The 27642-nt window shown below is 48.3% G+C and overlaps 1 protein-coding gene across 1 annotated transcript in view; it reads right to left on the reverse strand.

The window, feature by feature from the left end:
• LOC140188906 (neurexin-2-like) overlaps positions 1-27642 on the reverse strand; it is a 698418-nt gene that overhangs the window by 21746 nt on the left and 649030 nt on the right. Inside the window, exon 12 of the mRNA XM_072245561.1 lies at positions 14624-14743. Coding sequence (XP_072101662.1) covers positions 14624-14743 — 120 coding nt within the window. The remainder of the gene's footprint in view (positions 1-14623; positions 14744-27642) is intronic.

Consider the following 27642-nt stretch of genomic DNA (forward strand, 5'->3'; position numbering starts at 1 on the left):
AGAGACAGGGAGGGGTGTAGGGGTCAAAGGGGGTTACAGAGACAGGGAGGGGTGTAGGGGCCGGAGGGGGTTACAGAGACAGTGAGGGGTGTAGAGGCTGGAAGAGGTTACAGAGACAGTGAGGGGTGTAGGGACTGGAGGGGGTTCCAGAGACAGGGAGGGGTGTAGGGACTGGAGGGGGTTCCAGAGACAGGGAGGGGTGTAGGGACTGGAGGGGGTTACAGAGACAGGGAGGAGTGTAGGGGCCGGAGGGGGTTACAGAGACAGGGAGGGGTGTGGGGACTGGAGGGGGTTTCAGACAGGGAGGAGTGTAGGGGCCGGAGGGGGTTACAGAGACAGGGAGGGGTGTAGGGGCTGGAGGAGGTTACAGAGACAGGGAGGGGTGTAGGGACCGGAGGGGTTACAGTGACAGTGAGGGGTGTAGGGACTGGAGGAGGTTACAGAGACAGGGAGGGGTGTAGGGACTGGAGGGGGGTTACAGAGACAGGGAGGGGTGTAGGGGATGGAAAGGGTTCCAGAGCCAGGAAGGGGTTTACAGAGTCAGGGAATGGGCGTTGGGTCAGAAGGGGTTATGGAGACAGGGAACGGGCGTTGGGTCAGAGGAGGTTACGGAGGCAGGGAGGGGTGGCTGGACCAGAGGAGATTACAGAGATGGGGAGTGGTGTAGGGGCTAGAGGCAGGAGGGGATGAAGAGGCTGGTGAGTTTTACAGAGACAGGGCGGTGTGCAGGAGCCAGAGGGGGTTACAGAATTGGGGAGGGGTGTAGGGTCTGGAAGGGGTTTACAGAGATGGGAAGGAGTGACAGGGGCGGTGTAGGGGCCAGAATCTGGGACTGAATCTGCCTGTGTGGCTCAGAGGGGGAAGTGAGAGAAGAGGAGTGCACAGGCGAATGGGGATGCCATACTCAAGAGGAGCAGAAAAGCAAATCCTGTGGACGTGACAGAGACACCCAGATGGCAAGTTGCCTTACAGGTGCCAGGGTCAGGGATATCTTCAGTCGGATCCACGGCATTCTAACGGGGGAGAGTGAACAGCCAGAAGTCATGGGACGTATTCATGGTCAGAAAAAGGAGGAGGTCCTGAAGAGAGGATATCGGGAGTCAGGCAGAAAACCGAAAAGCAGGAGCTCAAGAAACCTTCAAAAACCTTCACAATCTTCTATAGACGCGTGGTGGAAAGTGTGTTGACTGGCGGCGTTATGGCCTGGTATGGAAGCACCACTGCTTTTGAGTGGGAAATCCTACAAAAGATTTGGCCCAGCACGTCACGGCTAAAACCTTCCCAACCAGTGAGCACATCTACATGAATCGCTGTCATAGGAAAGCAACATCAAAGTTCCCCACCACCCAGGCCATGCTCTATTCTCACTGCTGCCGTCGGGAAGGAGGTACAGGAGCCTCAGGACTCGCACCACCAGGCTCGAGAACAGTTACTCCCCCTCACACTCTGGAACAAAAGGGGATGACTACACTCATTCTAGCTCTGGTGTCCCCACAACCAATGATCTAACTCTAAGGACCCTTTATCTTGTTATTTCAAGCTCTGACTATTTATTGTTATTTATTTCTATCGTAGTTGCACAGTTTGCTGTGTTCTGTGTTCTTGCTCTTTCATCACACCTGATTCTAGTTACTGTTCTATGCGTTTGCTGAGTCTGCCCACAGGGAAGCGAACCGCAGGGTTGTATGTGGTGATGTGTACGTACTCTGATAACAAACTTTACTTTGAACTTGCTGTGCAGATGCGTCAGGAGTATTCCTACGCAGGTCCAACAAAGAGCTTGAAAAAGCAGCGACTTTTTCAATGGGAATCCTCAATTGGAGTGCTGTGCACAAGCAACAGGAGCACTCCCACGCAGGTCCGACTAAGATTTTCACCAGGAAAGCCTGTCTCTATCTGCAGCTGAATGTGAAAAAGACTAAGGAGCTGGTGGTAGACCTGAGGAGAGCTAAGGTACTGGTGACCCCTGTTTCCATCCAGGGGGTCAGTGTGGACATGGTGGAGGATTACAAATACCTGGGGATACGAATTGACAATAAACTGGACTGATCAAAGAACACTGAGGCTGTCTACAAGAAGGGTCGGAGCCGTCTCTACTTCCTGAGGAGATAGAGGTCCTTTAACATCTGCCGGACGATGCTGAGGATGTTCTATGAGTCTGTGGTGGCCAAGTGTGATCATGTTTGCTGTTGTGTGCTGGGGCAGCAGGCTGAGGGTAGCAGACACCAACAGAATCAACAAACTCATTCGTAAGGCCAGTGATATTGTGGGGATGGAACTGGACTCTCTGATGGTGGTGTCTGAAAAGAGGATGCTGTCCAAGTTGCATGCCATCTTGGTCAATGTCTCCCATCCACTACATAATGTACTGGCTGGGCACAGCAGTACATTCAGCCAGAGACTCATTCCACCGAGATGCAGCACAGAGCGTCATAGGAAGTCATTCCTGCCTGTGGCCATCAAACTTTACAACTCCTCCCTTGGAGGGTCAGACACCCTGAGCCAATAGGCTGGTCCTGGACTTATTTCCTGGCATAATTTACATATTATTATTTAATTATCTATGGTTTTATATTGCTATATCTATACTCTATTCTTGGTTGGTGCAACTGTAACGAAACCCAATTTCCCCCGGGATCAATAAAGTATGACTATGACTCTGACCATAGAAGAGAGGTACTGCCTAGCCGAGCTGTCATCGTGGGAGTGGTTGCTGTCAGGGTAGTCTGAGGCAGAATAGGAAGGCTTTGGCTCAACAAGGCTTCATCGAGAACTGGCGGAGTCGAGGTGAGTTCATTTCTTATTAAACTCTAGAGAGAACGGGAGGCATGTCTACAGAGCCACTATTCTGTACTGGGTGTCAGATGTGGGATTTCCAGGAGACTCCCGGCCTCCCTGATGGCCACATTTGCGCCAGGTACATCAGATGCAGCTCCTTAGCCCGTGCTAGGGAACTGGAGCTGCAAGCTTGTTAGGGAACGCGAGGCAGTGATAGACTGGAGCTACAGGGAGATACTCACTCCGAGGCTGCAGGAGACAGGCAGAGGAGGGAAGGGAGAACATCAGATAGTGGAGAGCACCCCTGTGGCCATCCCCCTCAACAATCACTACTCCATTTTAAGTATTGTTGGAGGGGGTGGGCGACCTACCTGGGGGAGGCAACAGTGGCCGTGCCTCGAGCTCTGAATCTGGTCCTATGGCTCAGGAGATTAGTGATGGCAGCAGCAAATGGGGACTCTGTAGTCAGGGGGACAGACAGGTGACTCTGTGGATGTGAAAAGGAAACACGGGAGGTAGTTTGCCTCCCAGATGCCAGAGTCGCACCCACAATATCCTGAAAAGGGAGGGTGAGCAGTCAGAAGTTGTGGTACATATTGGTACCAGTGACAAAGGAAGAAAAAGGGAGGAGGTCCTGAAAAAAGAATATAGTGAGTTAGGAAGGAAGCTGAGAAGCAGGACCCCAAGGGTAGTCATCTCAGGATTGCTGCCTGTGCCGTGCGACAGTGAGGATAGGAACAGAATGAGGTGGCAGATAAATGCATGGCTGAAGAATTAGAGCAGGAGGCACAGACTCAGATTCCTGGATAATTGGGAACTCTCCTGGGGCGGGTGTGACCCATACAAAAGGGACGGGGTGCCCTTGAATCTGAGGGGAACCAATATCCTTGCGGGAAACACGAGGAATTCTGCAGATGCTGGAAATTCAAGCAACACACGACAAAGTTGCTGGTGAACGCAGCAGGCCAGGCAGCATCCCTAGGAAGAGGTACAGTCGACGTTTCAGACCGAGACCCTTCGTCAGAACTCGACCCAATACTGCCTGGCCTGCTGTGTTCACCAGCAACTTTGATGTGTGTTTCTTGCGGGAAAATTTACTAGAGCTGTTGGGAGTGGTTTAAACTAATACGGCAGGCAGAATGGGAACCAGGATGATAGAGCTGAGGATGAGCCAACAGGTTTACAAGTAGATGATGGGTGTAACATGAATGTAAGGAAGGACGAGCCAATGATTGGGTACAAATGCAGACAGAGCAAAGAGTTAAACTGTTCCACAGAGGCAAAATTCAAAAGGGTGAAGAATGCGGGACTGAAGGTGCTGTATTTAAATGCGTGCAGTATTCGGAAGAAGGTGGATGAACTTCTGGCACAATTAGAGATTCATTGGTATGACGTGTGGGCATCACTGAGCCGTGGCTGCAAGGTGACACGGTCAGAGAATGTCAAATCTTTGTGGGTGGAGTTAAGAAATTGCAAGGGTGGAAAGAAACCATCATGGGAATCATATGTAGGCCTCCAAATAGTAGCCAAGATGTGGGGTTGAGATTGCAAAGGGAGCTGGAATCAGCATGTAATAAAGGTAATGACACAATTGTAATGGGGGATTTCAATATGCAAGGGGATTGGGAAAATCAGGTTGGTGTCAGATCGCAAGAGATTGAATTTGTTGAATGTCTACGAGATGGCTTTTGAGAGCAGTTCGTGTTTGAGCCTACTCGGGGAAAGGCTGTCCTACATTGGGTGTTTTGTAATAACCCAGATCTTATTAGGGAGCTTAATGTAAAGGAACACTTAGGAGGCAGTGATCATAATATAATTGAATTCATACTGCAATTTGAGAGGGAGAAGTATAACTCACATGTATCTGTATCACAGTGGAATAAAGGGAATTACAGAGGCATGAGAGAGGAGCTTGCCCTGGTGGATTGGAGGGGGATACTGGTGGGGATGTCGTCAGAGCGGAGGTGGCTGAAATTTCTGGGAATAGTTCACAAGGCTCAGGATAGATATATCCCACAGAGGAAAAAGTTCTCAAATAGCAGGGGTAGGCAACCGTGGCTGACAAAGGAAGTTCAGAATCACATAAAAGCCAAGGAAAGAGCATATAAGGTAGCAAAAGAGAGTGGGAAGTTGGATGATTGGGAAGCTTTTAAAATCCAACAAAAAACAACTAAAAAGCTACAAGGGAAAAGATGAAATATGAGGGCAGACTAGCCAATAGTATAAAGCAGGATACCAAAAGTTTTTTTTCAGTTATATAAAGAGTAAAAGGGAGTTGAGAGTTGATATTGGACCACTGGAAAATGACACTGGTGAGGTAGTAATGGGAGGGACAAAGAAATGGCAGATGAACTTAATGGGTACTTTGCATCAGTCTTCAACGTGAATGACACTACCAATGTGCCAGAGGTCTGTGAGTGTCGGGGAGCAGGAGTGAGTGCCGGGGAGCAGGAGTGAGTGCCATTGCTATTACAAAGGAAAAAGTGCTGGGCAAACTGAAAGGTCTTAAGGTGGATAAGTCACCTGGACCAGATGGGTGACGTCCTAGAGACCTGAGAGAGGTTGCTGAACTTTCAAGAATCGCTTGATTCTGGCATAGTCCCAGAGGACTGGAAGATGGCAAATGTCACTCCACTCTTTAAGGGAAAAGAAGGGAAATTATAGGCCAATTAGCCTAACCTCAGTGGTTGGGAAAGTGTTAGACACTATTATTAAGGATGAGGTTTTGGGGTACTTAGAAACTACTGATAAAATGAGTCAAAATCAGCATGGTTTCTGTAAAGGGAAATCTTGCCTGACAAATCTGTTTGAGTTCGAGGAAGTAACCAGCAGGGTGGACAAAGAGAGGCCGTGGATATCATTTACTTGGATTTTCAGAAGGTGCCTCACGTGAGGCTGCTTAACAAGATAAAATCCAGTGGTGTGACAGGAAAGATACTGGTATGGATAGACGATTGACTGACAGGCAGGAGGCAGCGAGTGGGAATAAAAGGGGCTTTTTCAGGTTGTCTGCCAGTGACTAGTGGTGTTCCGCAGGGGTTAGTATTGCGACCGTTACTTTTCACATCGTTTGTCAATGATTCAGATAATGGAATTGATGGTTTTGTGACAAAGATTGTGGATGATACAAAGATAGGTGGAGGGGTAGGTAGTGCTGAGGAAGCAATGCGATTGCAACAGGACTTAGACAAGTTAGAAGAATGAGTAAAAAAAGGGCAGATGGAATACAGAGTTGGGAAATGTATGATAATACGTTTTGGTAAAAGAAACAATAGTGTGGACTATTACCTAAATGGGGAGAAGGTTCAAACATCAGAGGTGCAGAGGGATTTAGGAGTCCTCGTGCAAGACTTCCAGAAGGTTAATTTACAGGTTGAGTCTGTGGTAAAGAAGCCAAATGCAATGTTGGCATTTATTTCAAAGGGAATAGAATATAAAAGCAGGGAGACAATGCTGAGGCTTTATAAGATACTAGTCAGGCAGCACTTGGTGATTTGTTAACAGTTTTGGGCCCCATATTTCAGAAAGGATCTGTCGTCATTGGAGAGGGTCCAGAGGAGGTTCGCGAGGATGATTCTGGGAATGAAGGGGTTAACATATGAGGAGTGCTTGGCAGCTTTAGCCTGAACTCACTGGAATTTAGAAGAACATGTGGGGATCTCATTGAAACCTACCAAATGTTGAAAGGACTAGATATGGTGTGGAGAGGATGTTTCCTATGGTGGGGGTATCCAGAACTAGAGGGCACAGCCTCAAAATTGAGGGGCAACATTTTAGAACAGAGGTAAGGAGAAATTTTTTTTTAACTAGAGAGTAGTGAATCTGAGGAATGCTCTGCCACAGACTGTGGTGGAGGCCAAGTCCGTGTATATATTTAAGACTGAAGTTGGTCAGGGTATGAAAGGATAGGGCTAGAAGGCAGGAGAATGGAGTTGAGTTGGATCCTGGATCAGCCATGATGGAATGGTGGAGCAGACTCAATGGACTGAATGGCCTCATTCTGCTCCTATGTCTTATGGTCTAATGGAAAAAGCAGTAATCTGTGTCCTTAAGTTGTTGTCTGTGCCACATGGCAGTGAGGGTAAGAATAGGATGCATTGGCAGGTGAATGTGTGGCTGACAAACTGGTGCAGGGGACAGTTGTTCAGATTTATTGATCATAGGATCACTTCTGGGGAACGTACAGCCTGTAGAAAAGGGATGGGTTACACCGGAACCCGAGGGGGACAAATATCCTTGTGGGCCGTTTGCTGGAGCTGCTGGGGAGGGGTTGAACTAATTTGGAACGGGGAAGGGAACCTGGGTGATCAGGGTGAGGATGCGTCAGTTGGTATACAAGGAGATGGTGTGGGTACTGAGACTGTGAGAAGGGACAGGCAGATGATAGGGCAGATTTGCAGGCCTATCATGGGTCCAAAATCAAAAGGGATGATGAATACAGGACTAAACATGTTGTATTTGGATAAGGTAGTGCGTTTAAAGATTGGCTTGTATGACTTTGTGGGCATCCCTGAGTCGCAGATCATAGTTGGGAGCTTAACATCCAAGGTACACATTGTATCAAAGGGACAGGCAGGTAGGCAGAGAGGGTGGGGTTACTCTGTTGGTAAAACATGAAATCAAATCCTTAGAAAGAGGTAACATGGGATCAGAAGATGTAGAATTCTTGTGGGCAGAGTTAAGAAACTTGTAGTGTAAAAAGACCCTGATGGGAGTTATATATGCCTCTGAACAGCAGCCAGGGTGTGGGATACAAATAACAACAGGATATAGAAAATGTATGCCAAAAGGACAGTGCTATGATAGTCATGGGGAATTTCAAAATGCAGGTATATCAAGAAAATTAGGTTGGTGCTGGATCCCAAGAGAGGAAATTTGTAGAATGCCTATGAGATGGCATTTTAGAGCAGCTCATGGTTGAGCCCACTAGGGGAATGACGATTTTGGAGTGGGTGTTATGTAATGACCCGAATTTGATTAGAGAGCTTAAGCTAAAGGAGCACTTAGGAGTCAGTGATCATAATATACAAAAAATTACCTTTCAGTTTGAGAAGGGATGTATCAGTATTAAAGGGGCGTAAAGGGCGTTACAGGTATGAGAGCGGAGCTAGCCAAAGTTGATTGGAAGGTGACACTAGCAGGGGATGATGGCAGATCAGCAATGGCTGGAGTTCGGAAGGCACAGGATGGATACATCCCAAAAATGAAAAAGTGTTCTGAAGGGAGCAGCAGACACTGTGGCTGACAGGGAAGTCAGAGCAAAAGAGAGGGCATACAATACTGCAAATTTTAGAGGATTTGGAAACCTTTACTGTTAAAGAGGACACCAAATCTTTCTCGAGATATAACAGTGTCCAGGAGAGGCGAATGTGAATATCAGACCACTGGAAAACAATGCTGGAGAAATAGTAATGGGGAACATGGAAATGATAGATGAACGGAATAGGTATTTTGCATCAGTCCTTGCTGTGGAAGACACTAGCAGTATGCCAGAAATGCAAGCGTGTCAGGGGCAGCAGGAGTAGGTGTAGATGCTATTATAAATGAGAAGGTGCTTGGGAAGCTGAAAGATCAGAATGTAGATAAGTCACCTTCACCAGGGTTCTGAAAGAGGGGCTGAAGAAATTGTAACGGTATTAGCAGTGATCTTTCAAAAATCACTAGGTTCTGAAATTGTTCCTAAGGACTGGAAAATTGCAAATGTCTCTTAACACTTCAAGAAAGAAGAGGTAGCAGAAAGGAAATTGCAGGCCAGTTAGTCTGGCTGGGAAGATATTGGCGTCTACTATCAATTCCATAAGATACAGGAGAAGAATTAGGCCATTCGGCCCATTGAGTCTACTCCATTTCATCATGGCTGATTCACCACTCTCTGGCTAAAGAAATTCCTTCTAATCTCCATTCTAAAAATGTTCTGAAGCTGTGTCCTTTGGTCTTAGACTGTTCCACCAAAGGAAACATCCTCTCCACATTCCCTCTATCAAGGCCTTTCACCATTCGATAGGTTTCAATGAGGTCACCCCTCATTCTTCTGAATTCTAGTGAATACAGGCCCAGAGCCATCAAGCAGTCTTCATATGACAAGCCATTCAATCCTGGAATCATTTTCGTGAATCTCCTTTGAACCCTCTCCAGTTTCAGCACATCCTTTCTAAGGAGCCCATACCTACTCACAATAGTCCAAGTGAGCCTTCACCAGTGTCTTATAAAGTTTCAGCATTGCATCCTTGCTTTTATATTCCAGTCCTCTTGAAATGAATGTTAACATCACATTTGCCTTCCTCACCACAGACTCAACCTGTAATTTAACCTATAGGGAATCCTGCACAAGAACTCCCGAGTTTCTTTGCACCTCAGTTTTTTTTTGTATTTTCTCTCCATTCAGAAAATAGTCAACCCTTTCATTTCTTCAACCAAAGCGCATGACCATCACTTCCTGACATTTTATTCCATCTGTCATTTCTTTATCCATTCTCATAATCTGTTGAAGTCCTTCTGCAGCCTCTCTACTTCCTTAAAACTACCTGAGCCTCCTCCTATCTTCATATCATCTGTAAACATTTCAACAAAGGCATCAATTCCATTATCCAAATCATTGACATATAACGCAAAAAGAATCGGTCCCAAACACAGACCCCTGTGGAACAGCACTCGTCACTGGCAGCCAACCAGAAAAGGCTCCCTTTATTCCAACTTTTTGCTTCCTGCCAATCAGCCAGTGCTTTATTCATGCTAGAAACTTTCCTGTAATACCATGGGCTCGTAGCTTGTTAAACAGCCTCATGTGTGGCACCTTGTCAAAGGCTATCTGGAAATCCAAGTACACAATATCAACTGATTCTCCTTTTTCTATCCTGCTTGTTACTTTTTCAAAGAATTCCAACAGCTTTGTCAGGTAAGATTTTCCTTGAGGAAACCATACTGACTATGGCCTATTTTATCATGTGCCTCCAGTGTTGCTGCATGGCCAAGTGGTTAAGGTGTCGGTCTAGTGATCTGAAGGTCGCTAGTTCGAGCCTCAGCTACGGCGGCATGTTGTGACCTTGAGCAAGGCACTTAACCACACGTTGCTCTGCGATGACACCGGTGCCAAGCTGTATCAGCCCTAGTGCCCTTCCCTTGGACAACACTGGTGTTGTGGAGAGGGGAGACTTGCAGCATGGGCAACAGCTGGTCTTCCATACAACCTTGCCCAGGCCTGCGCCCTGGAAACCTTCCAAGGCGCAAATCCATGGTCTCATGAGACTAACAGATGCCTATAAAATCATGTACCTCCAAGTACCCTGAGACATATCCTTGAATAATCAACTCCAACATCTTCCCAACCACTGAGGTCAGACTAACTGGCCTATAGTTTCCTTTCTTCTGCCTCTCTCCCTTCTTGAAGAGTGGAGTGAAATTTGTAACATTCCAGAATCTAGTGATTCTTGAAAGATCATGACAAATGCCTCCACAATCTCTTCAGCTCCCTTTCAGAACCCTGAGGTGTCGTCCACCTGGTCCAGGTGACTTATCTACCTTCAGACCTTTCAGTTTCCCAAGAACCTTTCCTCTGGTAATGGTAACTTCACACACTTCATGACCCCTGACACTCTGGAACTTCCACCATACTGCTAGTATCTTTCACAGCAAAGATTGAGCAAAACATACTTACTCAGTTCATCTGCCGTTTCTTTGTCCCCCATTACTGCCTCTTCAGCATCGTTTTCCAGCAGTCCTATATCCACTCTCGTCTCTCTTTTACACTTCATGTATCTGAAGAAACTTTTGGTATTCTCTTTAATATTATTGGCCAGGTTACCTTCATATTCCATCTTTTCCTTCTCTGTGAGTTTTTAGTTGCCTCCTGTTAATTTTTAAAAGCTTCCCAGACCTCTAACTTCCCACTAATTTTTGCTCTATTATATGCCCTCTCTTTGGTTTTATGTTAGCTTTGACTTCTCTTGTCAAACATGGCTGTATCATCTTTCCTTTAGAATACTTCTTCCTCTTTGGGAGGTATATATCCCGTGCCTTCCGAATTGCTTCCAGAAATTCCAGCCATTGCTGCTCTGCCGTCATCCCTGCCAGTGTTCTTTTCTGATCAGTTCTGACCAGCTCCTCTCTAATGCCTCTGTAATTCCCTTTACTCCACTGTAATACTGTTACACCTGACTTTAGCTTCTCCTTCGTAATCAAGGATGAGGTTTCAGAGTACTTGAATGCACATAGTAAAATAGGCCAAAATTTTGTCTGACAAATCCGTTGGAATTATTTGAGGAAATAAGAGATAGGATAGGCAAAGGAGAATTGGCCGATGTTGTGTACTTGGGTTTTCAGGTCTTTGACAAGCTGCTTATGAGCCCGTGGTATTAGATAGATAGCAGCATGGATAGAGCAGTGGCTGATTGGCAGGAGGCAAAGAGTGGGAATAAAGGGACTCTTTTTTAGTTGGCTGCTGGTGACGAGTGGTGTTCCACAGGGGTCCTTTTTGGGACTGACTCTTCTTACGTTATATGTCAATGATTTGGATGATGGAATTGATGGCTCTGTTGCAAAGTTTGCAGACAACATGAAGATAGGCGGGGAGGCAGGGTGTCTGCAGAGGGACCGAGGCAGATTGAAAGCAGGGACAAAGAAGTGGCAGGTGGAATCCAGTGGCAGAAAGCCTATGGTCATGCACTTTGGTAGAAATAACAAAGGCACAGGTTGTTTTCGAAATGGAGAGAAAATTCAAAAATCTCAGGTGCAAAGGTACTTGGGAGTCTTGTGCAGAATTGCAGGTTGAGCCAGTGGCGAGGAAGGCAAATTACATGTTAGCATTCGTTTTGAGAGGAAACGAATATGAAATCAAGAACATGAGGCACTGGACCCACCACACCTGGAGTATTGTGAGCAGCTTTGGGCCCCTCCTCTGAGAAAGCGTCCCGATGAAGGGTCTCGGCCCGAAATGGCGAGTGTGCGCTCTTTTCTGTGGACGCTGCCAGGCCTGATGGGGTCCTCCAGAATTTTGTGTGTTTTACTTTGATCGCCAGCATCTGCGGATTTTCTCTTGTCTGTGCTGACAATGGAACGTGTCCGGAAAAGGATCACAAGAATGATACTGGGAATGAAAGGGTGTATCGGATGGCCCTGGGCCAGTACTCGCTGGAGTTTAGAATAATGATACCGGGAATGAAAGGGTGCATCAGATGGCCCTGGGCCAGTGTTCACTGGAGTTTAGAAGAATGAGAGGAACCTTTCAAATACTGAATGGCCTCGATAGTGTGGATGTGTAGAGGACGTTTCCTATTGTGGGGACACTCGAGGACCGGAGAGAACAACCTCAAAACAGAGGGACATTTCCTATTGCGGGAGAGGCTGGGAATGGCCTCAGAATAGAGGGACGTCCATTTAGGAGAAATTTCTTTAGCCAGAGGGTGGAGAACCTGTGGAATTCATTGCCACAGATGACTCTGGAGGACAGGTCAGATTATTTAAAGCAGTGGTTGATAGGTTCTCGATTATTCAGGGTGTCAAAGGTTATGGGGAGAAGGCAAGAGAATGGGATAAGAGCGATAATAGATCAGCCATGATGGATGGATGGAGAAGACTCGATGGGCTGAATGGCCTAATTCTGCTCCTATATCTTATGGTCTCATGTATGTTGAGGCCAGAAAGGGCTACAGAGACAGGGAGGAGTGTAGGGGCTGGTGGGGTACAGAGACAGGGAGGGGTGTAGGGGCCGGAGGGTGCTACAGAGACAGGGAGGGGTGTAGGGGCCAGAGGGGGTTACAGAGACAGGGAGGGGTGTAGGGGCTGGAGGGGTTACAGAGACAAGGAGGGGTGTAGGGGCTGGAGGGGGTTACAGAGACAGGGAGGGATGTAGAGGCCGGAGGGGAGGGATGTAGGGGCCAGAGGGGGTTACAGAGACAGGGAGGGGTGTAGGGGCTGGAGGGGGTTACAGAGACAGAGAGGGGTGTAGGGGTCGGAGGGGTTTACAGAGACAGGGAGGGGTGTAGAGGCCGGAGGGGAGGGATGTAGGGGCCGGAGGGGGTTACAGAGACAGGGAGGGGTGTAGGGGCCGGAGGGGGTTACAGAGACAGGGAGGGGTGTAGGGGCCGGAGGGGGTTACAGAGACAGGGAGGGGTGTAGGGGCCGGAGGGGGTTACAGAGACAGGGAGGGGTGTAGGGACTGGAGGGGGTTACAGAGACGGGGAGGGATGTAGGGGCTGGAGGGGGTTACAGAGACAGGGAGGGATGTAGGGGCCGGAGGGGGTTACAGAGACAGAGAGGGGTGTAGAGGCTGGAGGGGAGGGGTGTAGGGACCGGAGGGGGTTACAGAGACAGGGAGGGGTGTAGGGACTGGAGGGGATTACAGAGATGGGAAGGGTGTAGGGGCTGGAGGGGGTTACAGAGACAGGGAGGGATGTAGGGGCCGGAGGGGGTTACAGAGACAGAGAGGGGTGTAGAGGCCGGAGGGGAGGGGTGTAGGGACCGGAGGGGGTTACAGAGACAGGGAGGGGTGTAGGGGCTGGAGGGGGTTACAGAGACAGGGAGGGGTGTAGGGGCTGGAGGGGGTTACAGAGACAGGGAGGGGTATATGGGCTGGAGGGGGTTACAGAGACAGGGAGGGGTGTAGGGGCTGGAGGGGGTTACAGAGACGGAAGTGGGAGAGATCGGACTGGGACATTGTCTCCATGTTTGGAGAAATGGGAGGGAGACTGAACATTACCCCCTCCAGTCCATCCAAACACAGAGTTGTTTCTTCAATCATCAGGCTCTTGAACCAGAGGGGACATCTTCACTCACTCCATTACAGAACTGTTCCCACAACCTTTGGACTCACTTTCAAGGACTCTTCATCGCACTTTCTCCATATTTATTGCTTATTTATTTATTATCATTTATTTTTCTCTTTTAGTATTTATACAGTTTGTTGTTATTTGCATGTTGGTTGCTTGTCCGTCCATGTCCGTGGTCTCTCACTGATTCTATCGTGTTTCTTCATACTTACTGTGAATGTCCGCATGAAAGTGAATTGCATATATGGTGATATGTGTACTTCGATAATAAATTTACTCTGATTGGATCTGATAGATCTCCAGAGACTGGATGTGGGGGAGAAGTTCCCCAGTGGTGGTGTCTCAGACCCGAGGTCCCATTCTTAGGGTGAGAGACAGATCTGCGTTGTAGAGAAACCTCTTCAGGCAGAGTTTTGTGCATCCACTCAACTCTCTGTTCCGGAGGGACGCGAGGAAGTTCATTCTCCGAGTTAATTCAGGAGACCCTTGGCCAATCTCCAGTGAGGATAACAGACAGATGTTTATAAGTTCATGAGAGGTATAGATATACATGTCAGAATCTTTACACTTGGATGAAAATATCTAATACTGGAGGGTGTGCATTGAAGGTGAGAGGGGAAAGTTTAAAGGAGATGTGTGGGGCAAGTTGTTTCACACAGAGAGTGGTGGGTGTGTGGAATGAGCTGCCAAGGGTGGGGATGGATGCAGATATGACAGAGGTGTTTAACTGACACGTGAATGTGAAGGGAGTGAAGGCATAGGGTCTTGTGTTGGTGAAAGGGCTCAGGTTTCTTTGGAACAGCATTCAGCACAGACACTGTGGGCCACAGGGCTTGTTCTCCTCTGTGTTCTATGTCCTGCATTCTATATTTTATGTAGCATTGTATGTTGCATGTTCTGTGTAGTATGTTCGACAGATGAGCCTACGGGTACTGCCGGAATTGGGAGATATGTAGACGGGACAGTGGTTGAAGATCAGCCTTGGGTAGGGCAGTAGGGTGGAAGGCCCCAGTGGCCTCGGGCTGCTCCCGGCCATCCCAGCAAGCGGCCAAAGAGCTTGCCGGAGGGAGAGTGAGACCTACCTTCCACGGTGATGTTGTCCACGGAGAGTTGCAGCCCCTTCCCGCGCCGCACCACGCGGACACTGTGCCACTCGTTGTCGTTCACCTTCTGGCCCGCGTGCAGCATCTCCGGCCCTTTGCCTGCATCGGGAGGGTGGGGAGAGGTGTTAGAGACGAGGCGAGACCCGCAGGTGCAAGTACGTGCGCGGTCTGACACGCCGTCGGTGGAGGAGGTCACCCCCGCTCTCCAGCCCGGCCGCTGACCACCTGCCCTGTGTCCGGCCGTGCGCTGCCCACTCGGGGCTGGAGTCAGCATCCTCCACCGATTTGTAGTGGTACACCACTGAGAGCATCCGATTCGGACACATCATGGCTTCTTATGGCATCTACACTGCCCGTGACCGCAAGAAACCGCAGGGAGTTGTAAACACAGCTCAGCACATCACAGGGACCAGCCTCCCCTCCGCGGACTCTGTCTACACTCCTCATGACCCCAGTAAAGCAGACAGCATAATCCAAGACCTCACAACCTGGCATTCTCTCCTCTCCCCAGTCCCTTCGGGCAGGAGACACAAAAGCCTGGAAGTTAAATATTCTGTAGTACAACAAGATGGACTGTTGACCTCACAATCTACCTCACTTATGATCTTGCACCTTATAGTTTGTCTGCGGTGCACTTTCTCTGCAACTGTAACACTTTATTCTGCACTCTTATCGTTTTACCTCAACACACTGTATAATAATCTGATCTGTATACGCAGCGTGTAGGACAAGCTTTTCACTGTCTCTCGGTACATGAGACAATAGTAAACCAGTTCTCCCCTACCATCTCACCTCAGCATGGCGTCCACGTCCATAGATCCCTCAAAGTTGCCGCGCAAGTTGATAGGGTGGTTGAGAAGGCGTTTGGTGTGCTGGCCCTCATTAGTCGGGCGATTGAGTTCAGAAGCCGTGAGGTAATGTTGCAGCTCCATAAACCCCTGGTTAGACCACACTCAGAGTATTGTGTTCAGAACCGTGCTTCTGCTCACTGTCAACCCTCAGGCTGTTGATGGTGGGGATTAGGTGTTGTGAATATTATTAAAGGCTAAAATACTAGCAGAAAATGCCAAAAATACTTAACAGGTCAGGCCTGAAATGTTCAGCATCTCTCTCTGCAGATGCTGCCTGACCTTCTAAGTGTTTGCTGCATTTTTGACCGCTGTTTTGTATTCTGTTTTACGTGGTTGAGAGGAATCACAACCACCACCTCGCACTCAGCATCAGTGACACCAAGGAATTGATTGCGGACTTCAGGGAGGGGAGTCGAGGGATCACACTCCAGTCCTCATCGAGGGGTCAGCCGTGGATAGGGCGAGCAGTTTCAAGTTCCTGGGCATCAACATCTTGAAAGATCTATCCTGGGCCCAACGTATTGATGCAGTTACAAAGAAAGCACAACAGTGGCTTTATTTCTTTTCGAGTTTGAGGAGACTTCATTACTCACCAAAGACTCTCACAAATGTTGACAGAGCTCACAGACTGACTCTTGTGGTTTAGAAGGCGTACGGTGCATTGGTACTTCATCAATAGTGGGATTGAGTTTAGGAGCCGGCAGGTAATGTTGCAGCTCTATAGGACCCTGGTCAGACCCCACTTGGAGTACTGTGATCAATTCTGGTTACCTCACTCAGGAAAGATGTGGAAGCCATAGAAAGGGTACAGAGGAGATTTACAAGGATGTTGCCTGGATTGGGGAGCATGCCTTATGAAAACAGGTTGAGTGAACTCGGCCTTTTCTCCTTGGAGCGACGATGGATGAGAGGTGACCTGATATAGGTGTACAAGATGATGAGAGGCATTGATTGTGTGGATACTCAGAGGCTTTTTCCCAGGGCTGAAATGGCTAACATGAGAGGGCACAGTTTTAAGGTACTTGGAAGTAGGTACAGAGGAGATGTCAGGGGGTTTTTTTTAGGCAGAGAGTGGTGAGTGTGTGGAATGGGCTGCCGGCGACGGTGGTGGAGGCAGATAAGATAGGGTTTTTTAAGAGACTCCTGGATAGACACATAGAGCTTAGAAAAATAGAGGGCTATGGGTAACCCTAGGTAATTTCTAAAATAAGTACATGTTTGGCACAGCATTGTGGGCCGAAGGGCCTGTATTGTGCTGTAGATTTTCTGTTTCTATGCTCTGGAATGGTTCTGGAGGACTGGAAAATTGCAAATGTCACTCCACTCTTCAAGAAGAGAGGGAGGCAGAAGAAATAAGTTATAGGCCAGTTGGTCTAACCTCAGTGGTCGGGAAGATGTTGGAGTCGATTGTTAAGGATGTGGTTTTGGGGTAGTTGAAGGCGCGCGATAAAATAGACCAAAGTCAACATGCTTTCCTTAAGGAAAAATTTTGCCTGACCAATTGGTTGAAATTCTTTGAAGAAATAATAGGCAGGATAGACAAAGGAAAATCGGTGGATGTTGTGCACTTGGATTATCAGAAGGACTCAACAAGATAAGAGCCCGTGGTATTAGAGGAAAGGCCCTATTATGGATAGAGAATTGGTTGATTAGCAGGATGCAGAGATTGGGAATAAAGGGAGCCTTTTCTTGTTGGCTGCCAGTACCTAGTGGTGATCCACAGGGGTCTGTGTTGGGACCATTTCTTTTTACATTGTATGTCAATGATTTGGACGATGGAATTGACGGCTTTGTGGCCAAGTTTGTGGATGATACGAAGAACAGGTGGAGGAGCAGATTGTGTTGAGGAAGCAGGGAGGCTGCAGAAGGACTTAGACAAATTAGGAGAATGGGCAAAGGAGTGGCAGATGGAATACAATGATGGGAAGTGTCCGGTCATGCCTTTCGTAGAAGGAATAAAAGCGTAGACTATTTTCTAAATGGGAAGAAAATTTAAAAATCCAAGTTGCAAAGGGACTTGGGAGTCCTTGTGCAAGATTCCCTGAAGGTTAATTTGCAGGTTGAATTGGTGGTGAGGAATGTTAACATTCATTTTGAGAGGACGAGAATATAAAAGCAAGGATGTAATATGGAGGCTTTTTTTAAGTACTGGTGAGGCCTCTCGGAGTATTGTGAGCAGTTTTAAGCCCTTATTTAAGAAACAATGTGCTGGCATTGGAGAGGGTTCAGAGGAGGTTCATGTAAATGATTCCACGGTTGAATGGCTTGTTATATGAGGAGAGTTTGATGGCTCTGGGCCTCTACTCACTGGAATTCAGAAGAATGGGAGGGGGACCTCATTGAAATCTATTGAATGTTGAAAGGCCTCCATAGAGTGGATGTGGAGAGGATATTTCCTATAGTGGGCGAGTCTAGGACCAGAGGACACAGATAGAGTGGATGTGGAGAGGATGTTTCCTATGGTGGGGGAGTCTAGGACCAGAGGACACAGATAGAGTGGATGTGGGGAGGATGTTTCCTATGGTTGGGAGGTCTCGGACCAGAGGACACAACCTCAGTATAGGGACACATCCATATAGAATGAAGATGAGGAGGAATTTCTTTAGCCAGAGGCCAGCTTATTTGGTGTATTTTAGGTGGAGGTTGATAGATTCCTGATTAGTCAGGGTGTCAAAGTTACAGGGAGAAGGCAGGAGTTTGGGGTTGAGTGGGAAATGGATCAGCCATGATGGAATGGAAGAGTGAACTCGATGGGCCGAATGGTTTAACTCTGTCCCTCTGTCTTATGTACCTTGGAGAGCATCCTGACCAGGATGGATGGGGGCGGTGCGGGTTTCAGAAAAAACTGCAGAGTTGTAAACTCAGCCAGCTCCATCATGGGCACTGGCCTCTCCTGCATCGAGGGCACCTTCAAAAGGCAATGCCTCTGAAAGGCAGCGTCCCTCATTAAAGACCCTCATCACCCAGGACATGCCCTCTCCTCGTTGCTACCATCAGGGAGGAGCTACAGGAGCCTGAAGACACACACTCAGCGATTCAGGAACAGTTTCTATCCCTCTGCCATCAGATTTCTGAATGAACGTTGAACCCATGAACACTAACTCAATATTTTTTATTTTCTTTGCTCTCTTTATGCATTATTTATTTCTTGTTGTGAATTACAGTTTTTATTACTGTGCACTGCTGCCACAGAGCAACGTATTTCATGACAAATGGCAATGATTTTAAACCTGATTCTGACATCGGTGTGTGTTTTTGATTTTCAGCGCACTGATCATTGTGGGGAGGTGGCTAGTCTCTTCCCCACTGGAGGTGATCCCTGCCCGTACTCACCTGGCACCTCTGTGGCACAGATGTTCATTATCCGCTACCAGCTCCGTGCCCGATTGGTGCCCGGACCTTGCCTAACGTGGGCACGGGGTTGTTTTGGTTACTGAGGTGTTGGGAATGGAACTGAACAGTGTGCTGTCATTGACGACCACCAGATGGAAGGAGGATCACTGACGACACGGCTGAAGATGGTTGGGTCCTGAGGATGTCCCGTAATGATATCCTGGGATGGCGGTGGAGGGACTTCTAATGCCAAAACCCACCTCTGCCTGGGTGAGATCAGACTCATTTTTATTTAGAGATACTGCACATAGTGGGCACTTGGCCAAGTGGTTAAGGCATTGGACTAGCGACCAGAAGGTCGTGAGTTCGAGCCCCAGCCGAGGGAACGTGTTGTGTCCTTGAGCAAGGCACTTAATCACACATTGCTCTGCGACGACACTGGTGCCAAGCTGTACGGATCCTAATGCCCTTCTCTTGGACAACATTGGTGTCATGGAGAGGGGAGACTTGCAGCATGGGCAACTGCCGGTCTTCCATACAACCTTGCCCAGGCCTGTGCCCTGGAGAGTGAAGACTTTCCAGGCGCAGATCCATGGTCTCGCAAGACTAAAGGATGCCTATAAACAGCACATAACAGGCTGCCCAGAAACCCCACTGTCTTAACCCTAGCCTAATCACGGGATGATCTATAGTAACCAATTAGCCTAGTAACTAACGTGTCTTTGGACTATGGGAGGAAACTGGAACATGAGGGCTGTGGAGGTCTGTGGTCCATTTGCGGGTCAATGGGTCTGAGTAGAATACTAGTTTGACACCAACTAGATGGGCCGAAAGGCAACAATTATTTTGTTCTCCCTTATGTACTGGAAATAACATTACACAATCTTCAATTGTGAATCTGTGTCACCACCATTTTGTGTCGTTAAAACATGGGTGACCGAGGTCTTCCCTGACCATGATTATTCTTGGTAAATTTCTCTACAGAAGTGCTTTATGATGCCTCCTTCTGGGCAGTGTCTTTACAAGACAGGTGACCCCCAGTCATGGTCAATACTCTTCAGCAATTGTGTCAAAAACTGACCTCTGACATCCCCTCTATACTTTCCTCCAATCACCTTAAAATGATGCCCCCTCATTTTAGGCATTCCCGCCCTGGGAAAAAGTCTCTGGCTGTCAACTGGATCTACGTCCCTGATCATCTTGTACACCTCTATCAAGATGCCCGAGGCATGAAAATTCGAGCAGGGAGGGTGAGTTGGAACTGACCTCACCGAGTTACTGAATAGGAGTGAACTTGGAAGTTATCAGCCCACCTTTGCCCATCTGACGGGAGGTAGGTCCAGTGGCGGGAGATGGATGGGTCCTGAAGTCGTTGTGCAGGGATGCTCGATTCCCTTGGACGGAGTGGTGAGGGGGTGGTAGGTGGAAGGAGGAGGAGTAACTATCCTCCAGTGGCCTCCTCTCCCTGGGTAAGGTCTGGCTCCAGTCACCACGGTGGCTACCCCTTCCATGTCAGTCGACGTTGCAGATCCTGTGATATTACACAAGCAGCCTTTCACCTCTGCGCTGCACTTCAATCCTTTGGTTTCTAGATGCTTCAGTATCATCTCCTTCCAGAGGCCTCGCTGCCTGCCTCCCTCCCTCCCTCCGTGGGCAAAGTGCTGAGCTGTGTCATCCTCAGACACCCCTCTGAGGATCTGCTCCCTGAACCACGAGGACCTGATGATGCCAGTGGCTGTATTTCACCAAGGGTTTGGGGAGATTTGGTACGTCACCAAAGACTCGAGCAGGTTCCCACAGGAGCGCGTTCTGACGAGTTGCTTCACCGGCTGGTGTGGAGGGGGCCACTGCACAGGATCAGAAAAAGCTGCAGAGGATTGTAATCTCAGCCACCTCCATCATGGGTACTAGCCTCCCCAGCATCGTAAAAAATAGGAGCAGGATTAGGCCATCCGGCCCATCGAGCCTGCCCCGCCATTCAATAAGATCGTGGCTGATCTGTCCGTAAACTCAGCTCCATCTACCTTAACTCTTAATTCCCCTACTATGTAAAAACCTATCTAACTGTTTCTTAAACATATTTAGTGAAGAAGCATCAACTGTTTCCCTGGGCAGAGAATTCCACAGATTCACCACTCTCTGGGATAAACAATTTCTCCTCATCTCCGTCCTAAATCTTCTCCCCTGAATCTTGAGGCAATGTCCTCTAAATCAAGAACATCTCCAAAAGGCGAGGCCTCAAGAAGGTAGCATCCATCATTAAGGACCCTCACCAAATGGGACCTTCCCCCTTCTCATTATAACCTTCAGAGAGGAGGTATACAAGACTGAGGACATACGCTGAACATCTTCTGAATTATTTCCACATATACGGAAGGTATTACCAGCTGTTTCTTCCCCCATCCACCATCAGACTTCTGAACAGTGCACGGCCCATAAACACCACCTTGCTTTCTCGCTCTTTTCTCACACTGTTACCCCCTTTAAATGGGCCGAACCAAAGACGATGGAATTTAATGGAGACAAGCGTGAGGTGTTGCACTTTGGGAGGACCAACCAGGGTAGCTCTTACAGTGAGAGGTAGAGCACTGAGGAATGTGGTAGAACAAAGGGATCAGGAACTACAGGCCCATAATTCCATGAAAATGGCGTCACAGGGAGATGGACTCATAGAGAGAACTTCTGGCACATTTGTCTTCATAAATCAAAGTACAGAAGTTGTGATGTTATGCTGAAGTTGCATTAGATGTTGGTGAGGCATAATTAGAAGTATTGTGTGTGGGTCTGATGTGATCAACTATCTACAGGAAAGATGGAAATAAGATTAAGAGATTTACAAGGATGTTGTCGGGACTTGAGGACCTGAGTTACAGGGGAAGGTTGAATAGGTTAGAACTTCATTCCCTGGAAGCGTAGGAGAATGAGGAGAGATTCTGAGGGGTATTATAGATAGGGTAAATGCAAGCAGGCTTTTTTCCTCTGAAGTTGGGTGTGACTACAACTAGAGGTCATGGGTTAAGGGTGAAAGGTGAGCTGTTTAAGGGGAACATGAGTGGCACTTGCCTTCACTCAGAGAGTGGAGAGATTGTGGTGCCAGCTGCCAGTGGAAGTGACGGATGTGGGTTTGATTTCAACAGTTACGAGAAGATTGAATGGGTACATGGACACGAGGGGAACAAATTTCACAACACATGTCCTGATAATAAACCTGATTCTGATTCTCAGGACAATGGCCCTGGTGTGGTTCAGTACCGGTTCAGCACAGGCTACAGGGGCTGAATGATCTGTGTCTAACTCTGTGGGTCTATATATACTCTGCCTCCATCAGTTTCTTTATTCTCCTCTAAAAAAATCACAATTTGGTTCATGTGGTACAAACTAACCTTTACAAAGCCATACTGACTACCCCTCGTCAGACCATTCTTCCCCAAATGCTCGTACACCCTGTCTCTAAGAATCTGCTCCGGTAGTTTACCCGTCACTTTGAAAGTTAAAGTTGTTCCATTGTTCAATCCTACCAATCCGATTGGCTGGTCAGGAAAAGTGTGGCAGCCAATAGTCATTCAACGAGAGACAGACAGAGACGGGGCATGAAGGACAGAGGTAAGGAGGGAGAGAGAAAGGACTGACAGAAGGAGACTGACATATAGGGGAGGGGGAGAGGGGAAAGTGAGGGAGGAGGAGAGGAGGGATGGGCAGAGGGGGGAGGGACAGAGAGAGGTGAGAGGGGATGGAGGGAAAGAGGGGGAGAAGGGAGGTGGAGGGAGAGAGGGAGTGGGGAGGAGACAGAGAGAGACGGGAGTGGGGCAGAGAGGGGAGACAGAGGAGACGGAGAGAGGGGAGACAAAGAGAGATGTGACAGAGAGAGAGAGTGGGACAGAAAGAGAGAAGGCAGAGGGAGAGAGGGAGGGAGGGAGGAGAGAGAGAGAGAGAGAGAGAGAGAGAGAGAGAGAGAGAGAGAGAGAGAGAGAGAGAGAGAGAGAGAGAGTGTGTGGGGCGGGGGGAGTGAGGCTGAGAGAGAGAGGGGTGAGATGGAGAGACCGTAGAGAGAGGAGAGAGAGACCGGGAGAGAGAAAGAGACCGAGAGAGGGCAGAGAGAGCCAGGCAGATGTATAGAGAGACCAAGAGAGAGAACAAGGTAGGGATGACACCAAATCTCAACTTTGGTGACACCTGTGCAAATTGTTTTGGAGACAGGCTTAGTAATTGTCTTGGGAATGGTTTGAGAATTATTCGGTATCTTTAGGGAGAATGGACAGGGTCCAATCAAATTGATCTGCAAAGAGGGGAGCTGTGCATGTCGGGCAGGTTCACCAAGAAGGTCTTCCCCAGATTCAGCCCCAAGCCAACAATGGCCGGGGCATTGTTCAGTAAGATGAGATGCTGGACAGCGCCTATGTTAGGTATCTGCATTGCACCTTGGGAGAACGTACTGTTGTTCCAACTCACCTGGCAGCCTAGCCTCAGAGAGGGTCAACAAAACCCACCGACTACATTGACTGTAGAGGGACAGAGTGAAGAAGCTGGGCTCAGATGTGTGACCACTCACTGGCCAACACTCACGAATTTATTGAGATACAGTGTGGAATAGGCCCTTCTCGCTCTTTCAGCTGCGCTGTCCAGCAATCTCCATTTCACCTCTAGACTAATCATAGGACAATTTACAATGACCAAGTCACCTACCAACCGGTACGTCTTTGGACTGTGGGAGAAAACTGAATCACCCGGAGGAAACGCGCACATTCATGGGGAGAACGTACAGAGACTCCTAATGGACAACTTTGGAACTGAACTCTGAACTCCGATGCCCCCAGTTGTAACAGCACACTAACCACCACACAGCACCTTTCAGAAGCATCTTCCAGTAGATGTGACTCCAAACTGACAAAGCTGAAGGTTACTGTCCACTGCCCTCACAAATGGACCAGTGTGTGAAACACCAAAACTTGCCCCTCCCGGCTCTCCCAGCAAGGAGAATGAGGGCATCAGGTGCAGGGAAACACCACAACACCTGCAGGTTCCCTTCCCAGTCACACACCATCCCGACTTGGAATTCTATTACCGTTACTGGGTCCAAACCCTAGAACTCCCTCCCCTACAGCACCTTGGAGAGCACCTTCCCCTCATGGACTGCAGGGGTTCGAGGGAACGGTCAGCCCCCACCTTCTCATGGGGTAGAGAGGGGTGAGCAGTAAATTCTGGCCTGCACTTTGACTCAGTACCGAATATTTTGTTCAGAAGGATTGGACGGTACTGTGGACAAGTACTGAGCAGCATCAACTTGAGAGTACACCTCAAAGCTTGAGCTGTATTCTCTAGAGTACTGGCTGCTGAGGCGAGACCGGAAACAAGTTTATACAATGCTGAAGATTCCACAGATTCCCGACACCGCCTGTAAGGCATTGGTACACATTTCCAGGGACCACATGGCTTTCGTCCGGGTGCTTCATTCTCCTCCCACACTCCAAAGACACAGGGATTAGGGTTAACACGTTGTAGGCATGTTGTGGTGGGGGCAACACTCGTGGATTGACCCCAGCACGGCCTTGGACTGTGTTGGTCGTTGACACAAACGATGCATTGCACTGTAGGTTCGATGTGCACACGACAAATAAAGCAAAACTTTCATTAATCTCTTCAAGGTGACAGTGGGGAAAGTATAAAGGAGGTGTGTGGGGCAAATGTTTTTACAGACAGAGGGAGTGTTGGGTGTGTGGAATGAGCAGCCAGGGGTGGGGCTGGAGGCAGATACAATCGAGGTGTTTAACAGGCTGTAAAACAGGCAGGGAATGTGCAGGGAATGGAGGGAGATGGACCATGTACAGAGAATGGAGGGAGATGGGCCATGTGCAGGGAAAGGAGGGAGATGGGCCATGTGCAGGGAATGGAGGGAGATGGGCCATGTGCAGGGAATGGAGGGAGATGGGCCATGTGCAGGGAATGATGGGAGATGGACCATGTGCAGGGAATGATGGGAGATGGACCATGTGCAGGGAATGGGGGGAGGCCATGTGCAGGGAATGGGGGGAGATGGACCATGTGCAGGGAATGATGGGAGATGGACCATGTGCAGGGAATGGAGGGAGATAGACCATGTGCAGGGAATGGAGGAAGATGGACCATGTGCAGGGAATGGAGGGAGATGGACTGTGTGCAGGGAATGGAGGGAGATGGACTGTGTGCAGGGAATGGAGGGAGATGGACCGTGTGCAGGGAATGATTCGGCATGGACCGTGTGCAGGGAATGATGGGACATGGACCATGTGCAGGGAATGGAAGGAGATGGACCATGTACAGGGAATGATGGGAGATGGACCATGTACAGGGAATGATGGGAGATGGACACTCTGCAGGGAATGATGGAAGATGGACACTCTGCAGGGAATGAAGGGCGATGGACCATGTACAGGGAATGATGGGAGATGGACCCTTAAACCCTGCCTCCCATATAACCCCCCACCTTAAATTCCTCCACATACCTGTCTAGTAGTCTCTTAAACTTCACTAGTGTATCTGCCTCCACCACTGACTCAGGCAGTGCATTCCACGTACCAACCACTCTCCGAGTAAAAAACTTTCCTTTAATATCCCCCTTGAACTTCCCACCCCTTACCTTAAAGCCATGTCCTCTTGTATTGAGCAGTGGTGCCCTGGGAAAGAGGCACTGGCTGGCCACTCTATCTATTCCTCTTAATATCTTGTACACCTCTATCATGTCTCCTCTCATCCCCCTTCTCTCCAAAGAGTAAAGACCTAGCTCCCTTAATCTCTGATCATAATGCATACTCTCTAAACCAGGCAGCATCCTGGTAAATCTCCTCTATACCCTTTCCAATGCATCGTGGTAAATCTCCTTTGTACCCTTTCCAAGTGTGGCCTAACCAGAGTTTTATAGAGCTGCATCATTACATCACGACTCTTAAACTCTGTCCCTCGACTTATGAAAGCTAACACCCCATAAGCAACTTTCAGGGATCTGTGGACACGTACCCCAGATCCCTCTGCTCCTCCACACTACTAAGTATCCAGCCATTTACTTTAGAAACATAGAAAATAGGTGCAGGAGTAGGTCATTCGAGCCTGCACTGCCATTCAGTATGATCATGGGTGATCATCCAACTCAGAACCCTGTACCTGCCTTTTCTCCATACCCACTGATCCCTTTAGCTACAAGGGCCTTATCTAACTCTCTCTTAAATATAGCCAATGAACTGGCCTCAACTGTTTCCTGTGGCAGAGAATTCCACAGATTCACCACTCTCTGGGTGAAGAAGTTTTTCCTCATCTCGGTCTTAAAAGGCTTCCCCTTTATCCTCAAACTGTGACCCCTCGTTCTGGACTTCCCCACCATCGGGAACAATCTTCCTGCATCTAGCCTGTCCAGTCTCTTTAGAATTTTATACGTTTCAATAAGATCCCCCCTCAATCTTCTAAATTCCAGTGAGTATAAGCCTAGTCAATCCAGTCTTTCTTCATATGAAAGTCCTGCCATCCCAAGAATCAATATGGCGAACCTTCTTTGTACTCCCTCAATGGCAAGAATGTCTTTCCTCAGATTAGGGGACCAAAACTGCACACAATACTCCAGGTGTGGCCTCACCAAGGCCTTGTACAACTGCAGTAGAACCTCCCTGCTCCTGTACTCGAATCTTCTTGCTATGAATGCCAGCATACCATTCACCTTTTTCACTGCCAGAGTACTTTGTACTCTGCCTTGGAGTTTGTCCTTCCAAAGTGTACCACCTCACACTTCTCTGGGTTGAACTCCATCTGCCACTTCTCAATCCTAACAATGTCTCTCTGCAATCTTCGACAATCCTCTACACTATCCACAACACCGCCAACCTTTGTGTCATCTGCAAACTTGCCACCCTACCCTTCTCCCCCCACATCCAGGTTGTTAATAAAAATCACGAAAAGTAGAGGTCCCAGAACCGATCCATGTGGGACACCACTCGTCACAACTCTACAATCCGAAAGTACTCCCTCCACCTTGACCCTCTGCCTTCTGCAGGCAAGTCAATTCTGAATCCACCTGGCCAAACTTCCCTGGATCCCATGTCTTCTGACTTTCTGAATAAGCCTACCATGTGGAACGTTGTCAAATGCCTTACTAAAATCCATGTAGATCACATCCACTGTACTACCCTAATCTATATGCCTAGTCACCTCCTCAAAGAACTCTATCAGGCTTGTTAGACACGATCTGCCCTTCACAAAGCCATGCTGACTGTCCCTGATCAGACCATGATTCTCTAAATGCCCATAGATCCTATCTCTAAGAATCTTTTCCAACAGCTTTCCCATCACAGATGTAAGGCTCACTGGTCTATAATTACCCGGACTATCCCTACTACCTATTTTGAACAAGGGGACAACATTCGCCTCCCTCCAATCCTCCGAGGACATAAAGATCCTAGCCAGAGGCTCAGCAATCTCTTCCCTCACCTCGTAGAGTAGCCTGAGGAATATTCTGTCAGGCCCCGGGGGCTTATCCGTCCTAATGTACTTTAACAACTCCAACACCTCCTCTCCCTTAATATCAACATGCTCCAGAACATCAACCTCACTCATATTGGCCTCACCGTCATCAAGTTCCCTCTCATTGGTGAATACCGAAGAGAAGTATTCATTGAGGACCTCGCTCACTTCCACAGCCTCCAGGCACATCTTCCCACCTTTATCTCTAATCAGTCCTACCTTCACTCCTGTCATCCTTTTGTTCTTCACATAATTGAAGAATGCCTTGGGGTTTTCCTTTAACCTACTTGCCAAGGCCTTCTCATGCCCTCTTCTTGCTCTTCTCAGCCTCTT

Source organism: Mobula birostris, chromosome 28, assembly GCF_030028105.1.
Source record: "Mobula birostris isolate sMobBir1 chromosome 28, sMobBir1.hap1, whole genome shotgun sequence".
Lineage (NCBI taxonomy): Eukaryota > Metazoa > Chordata > Chondrichthyes > Myliobatiformes > Myliobatidae > Mobula > Mobula birostris.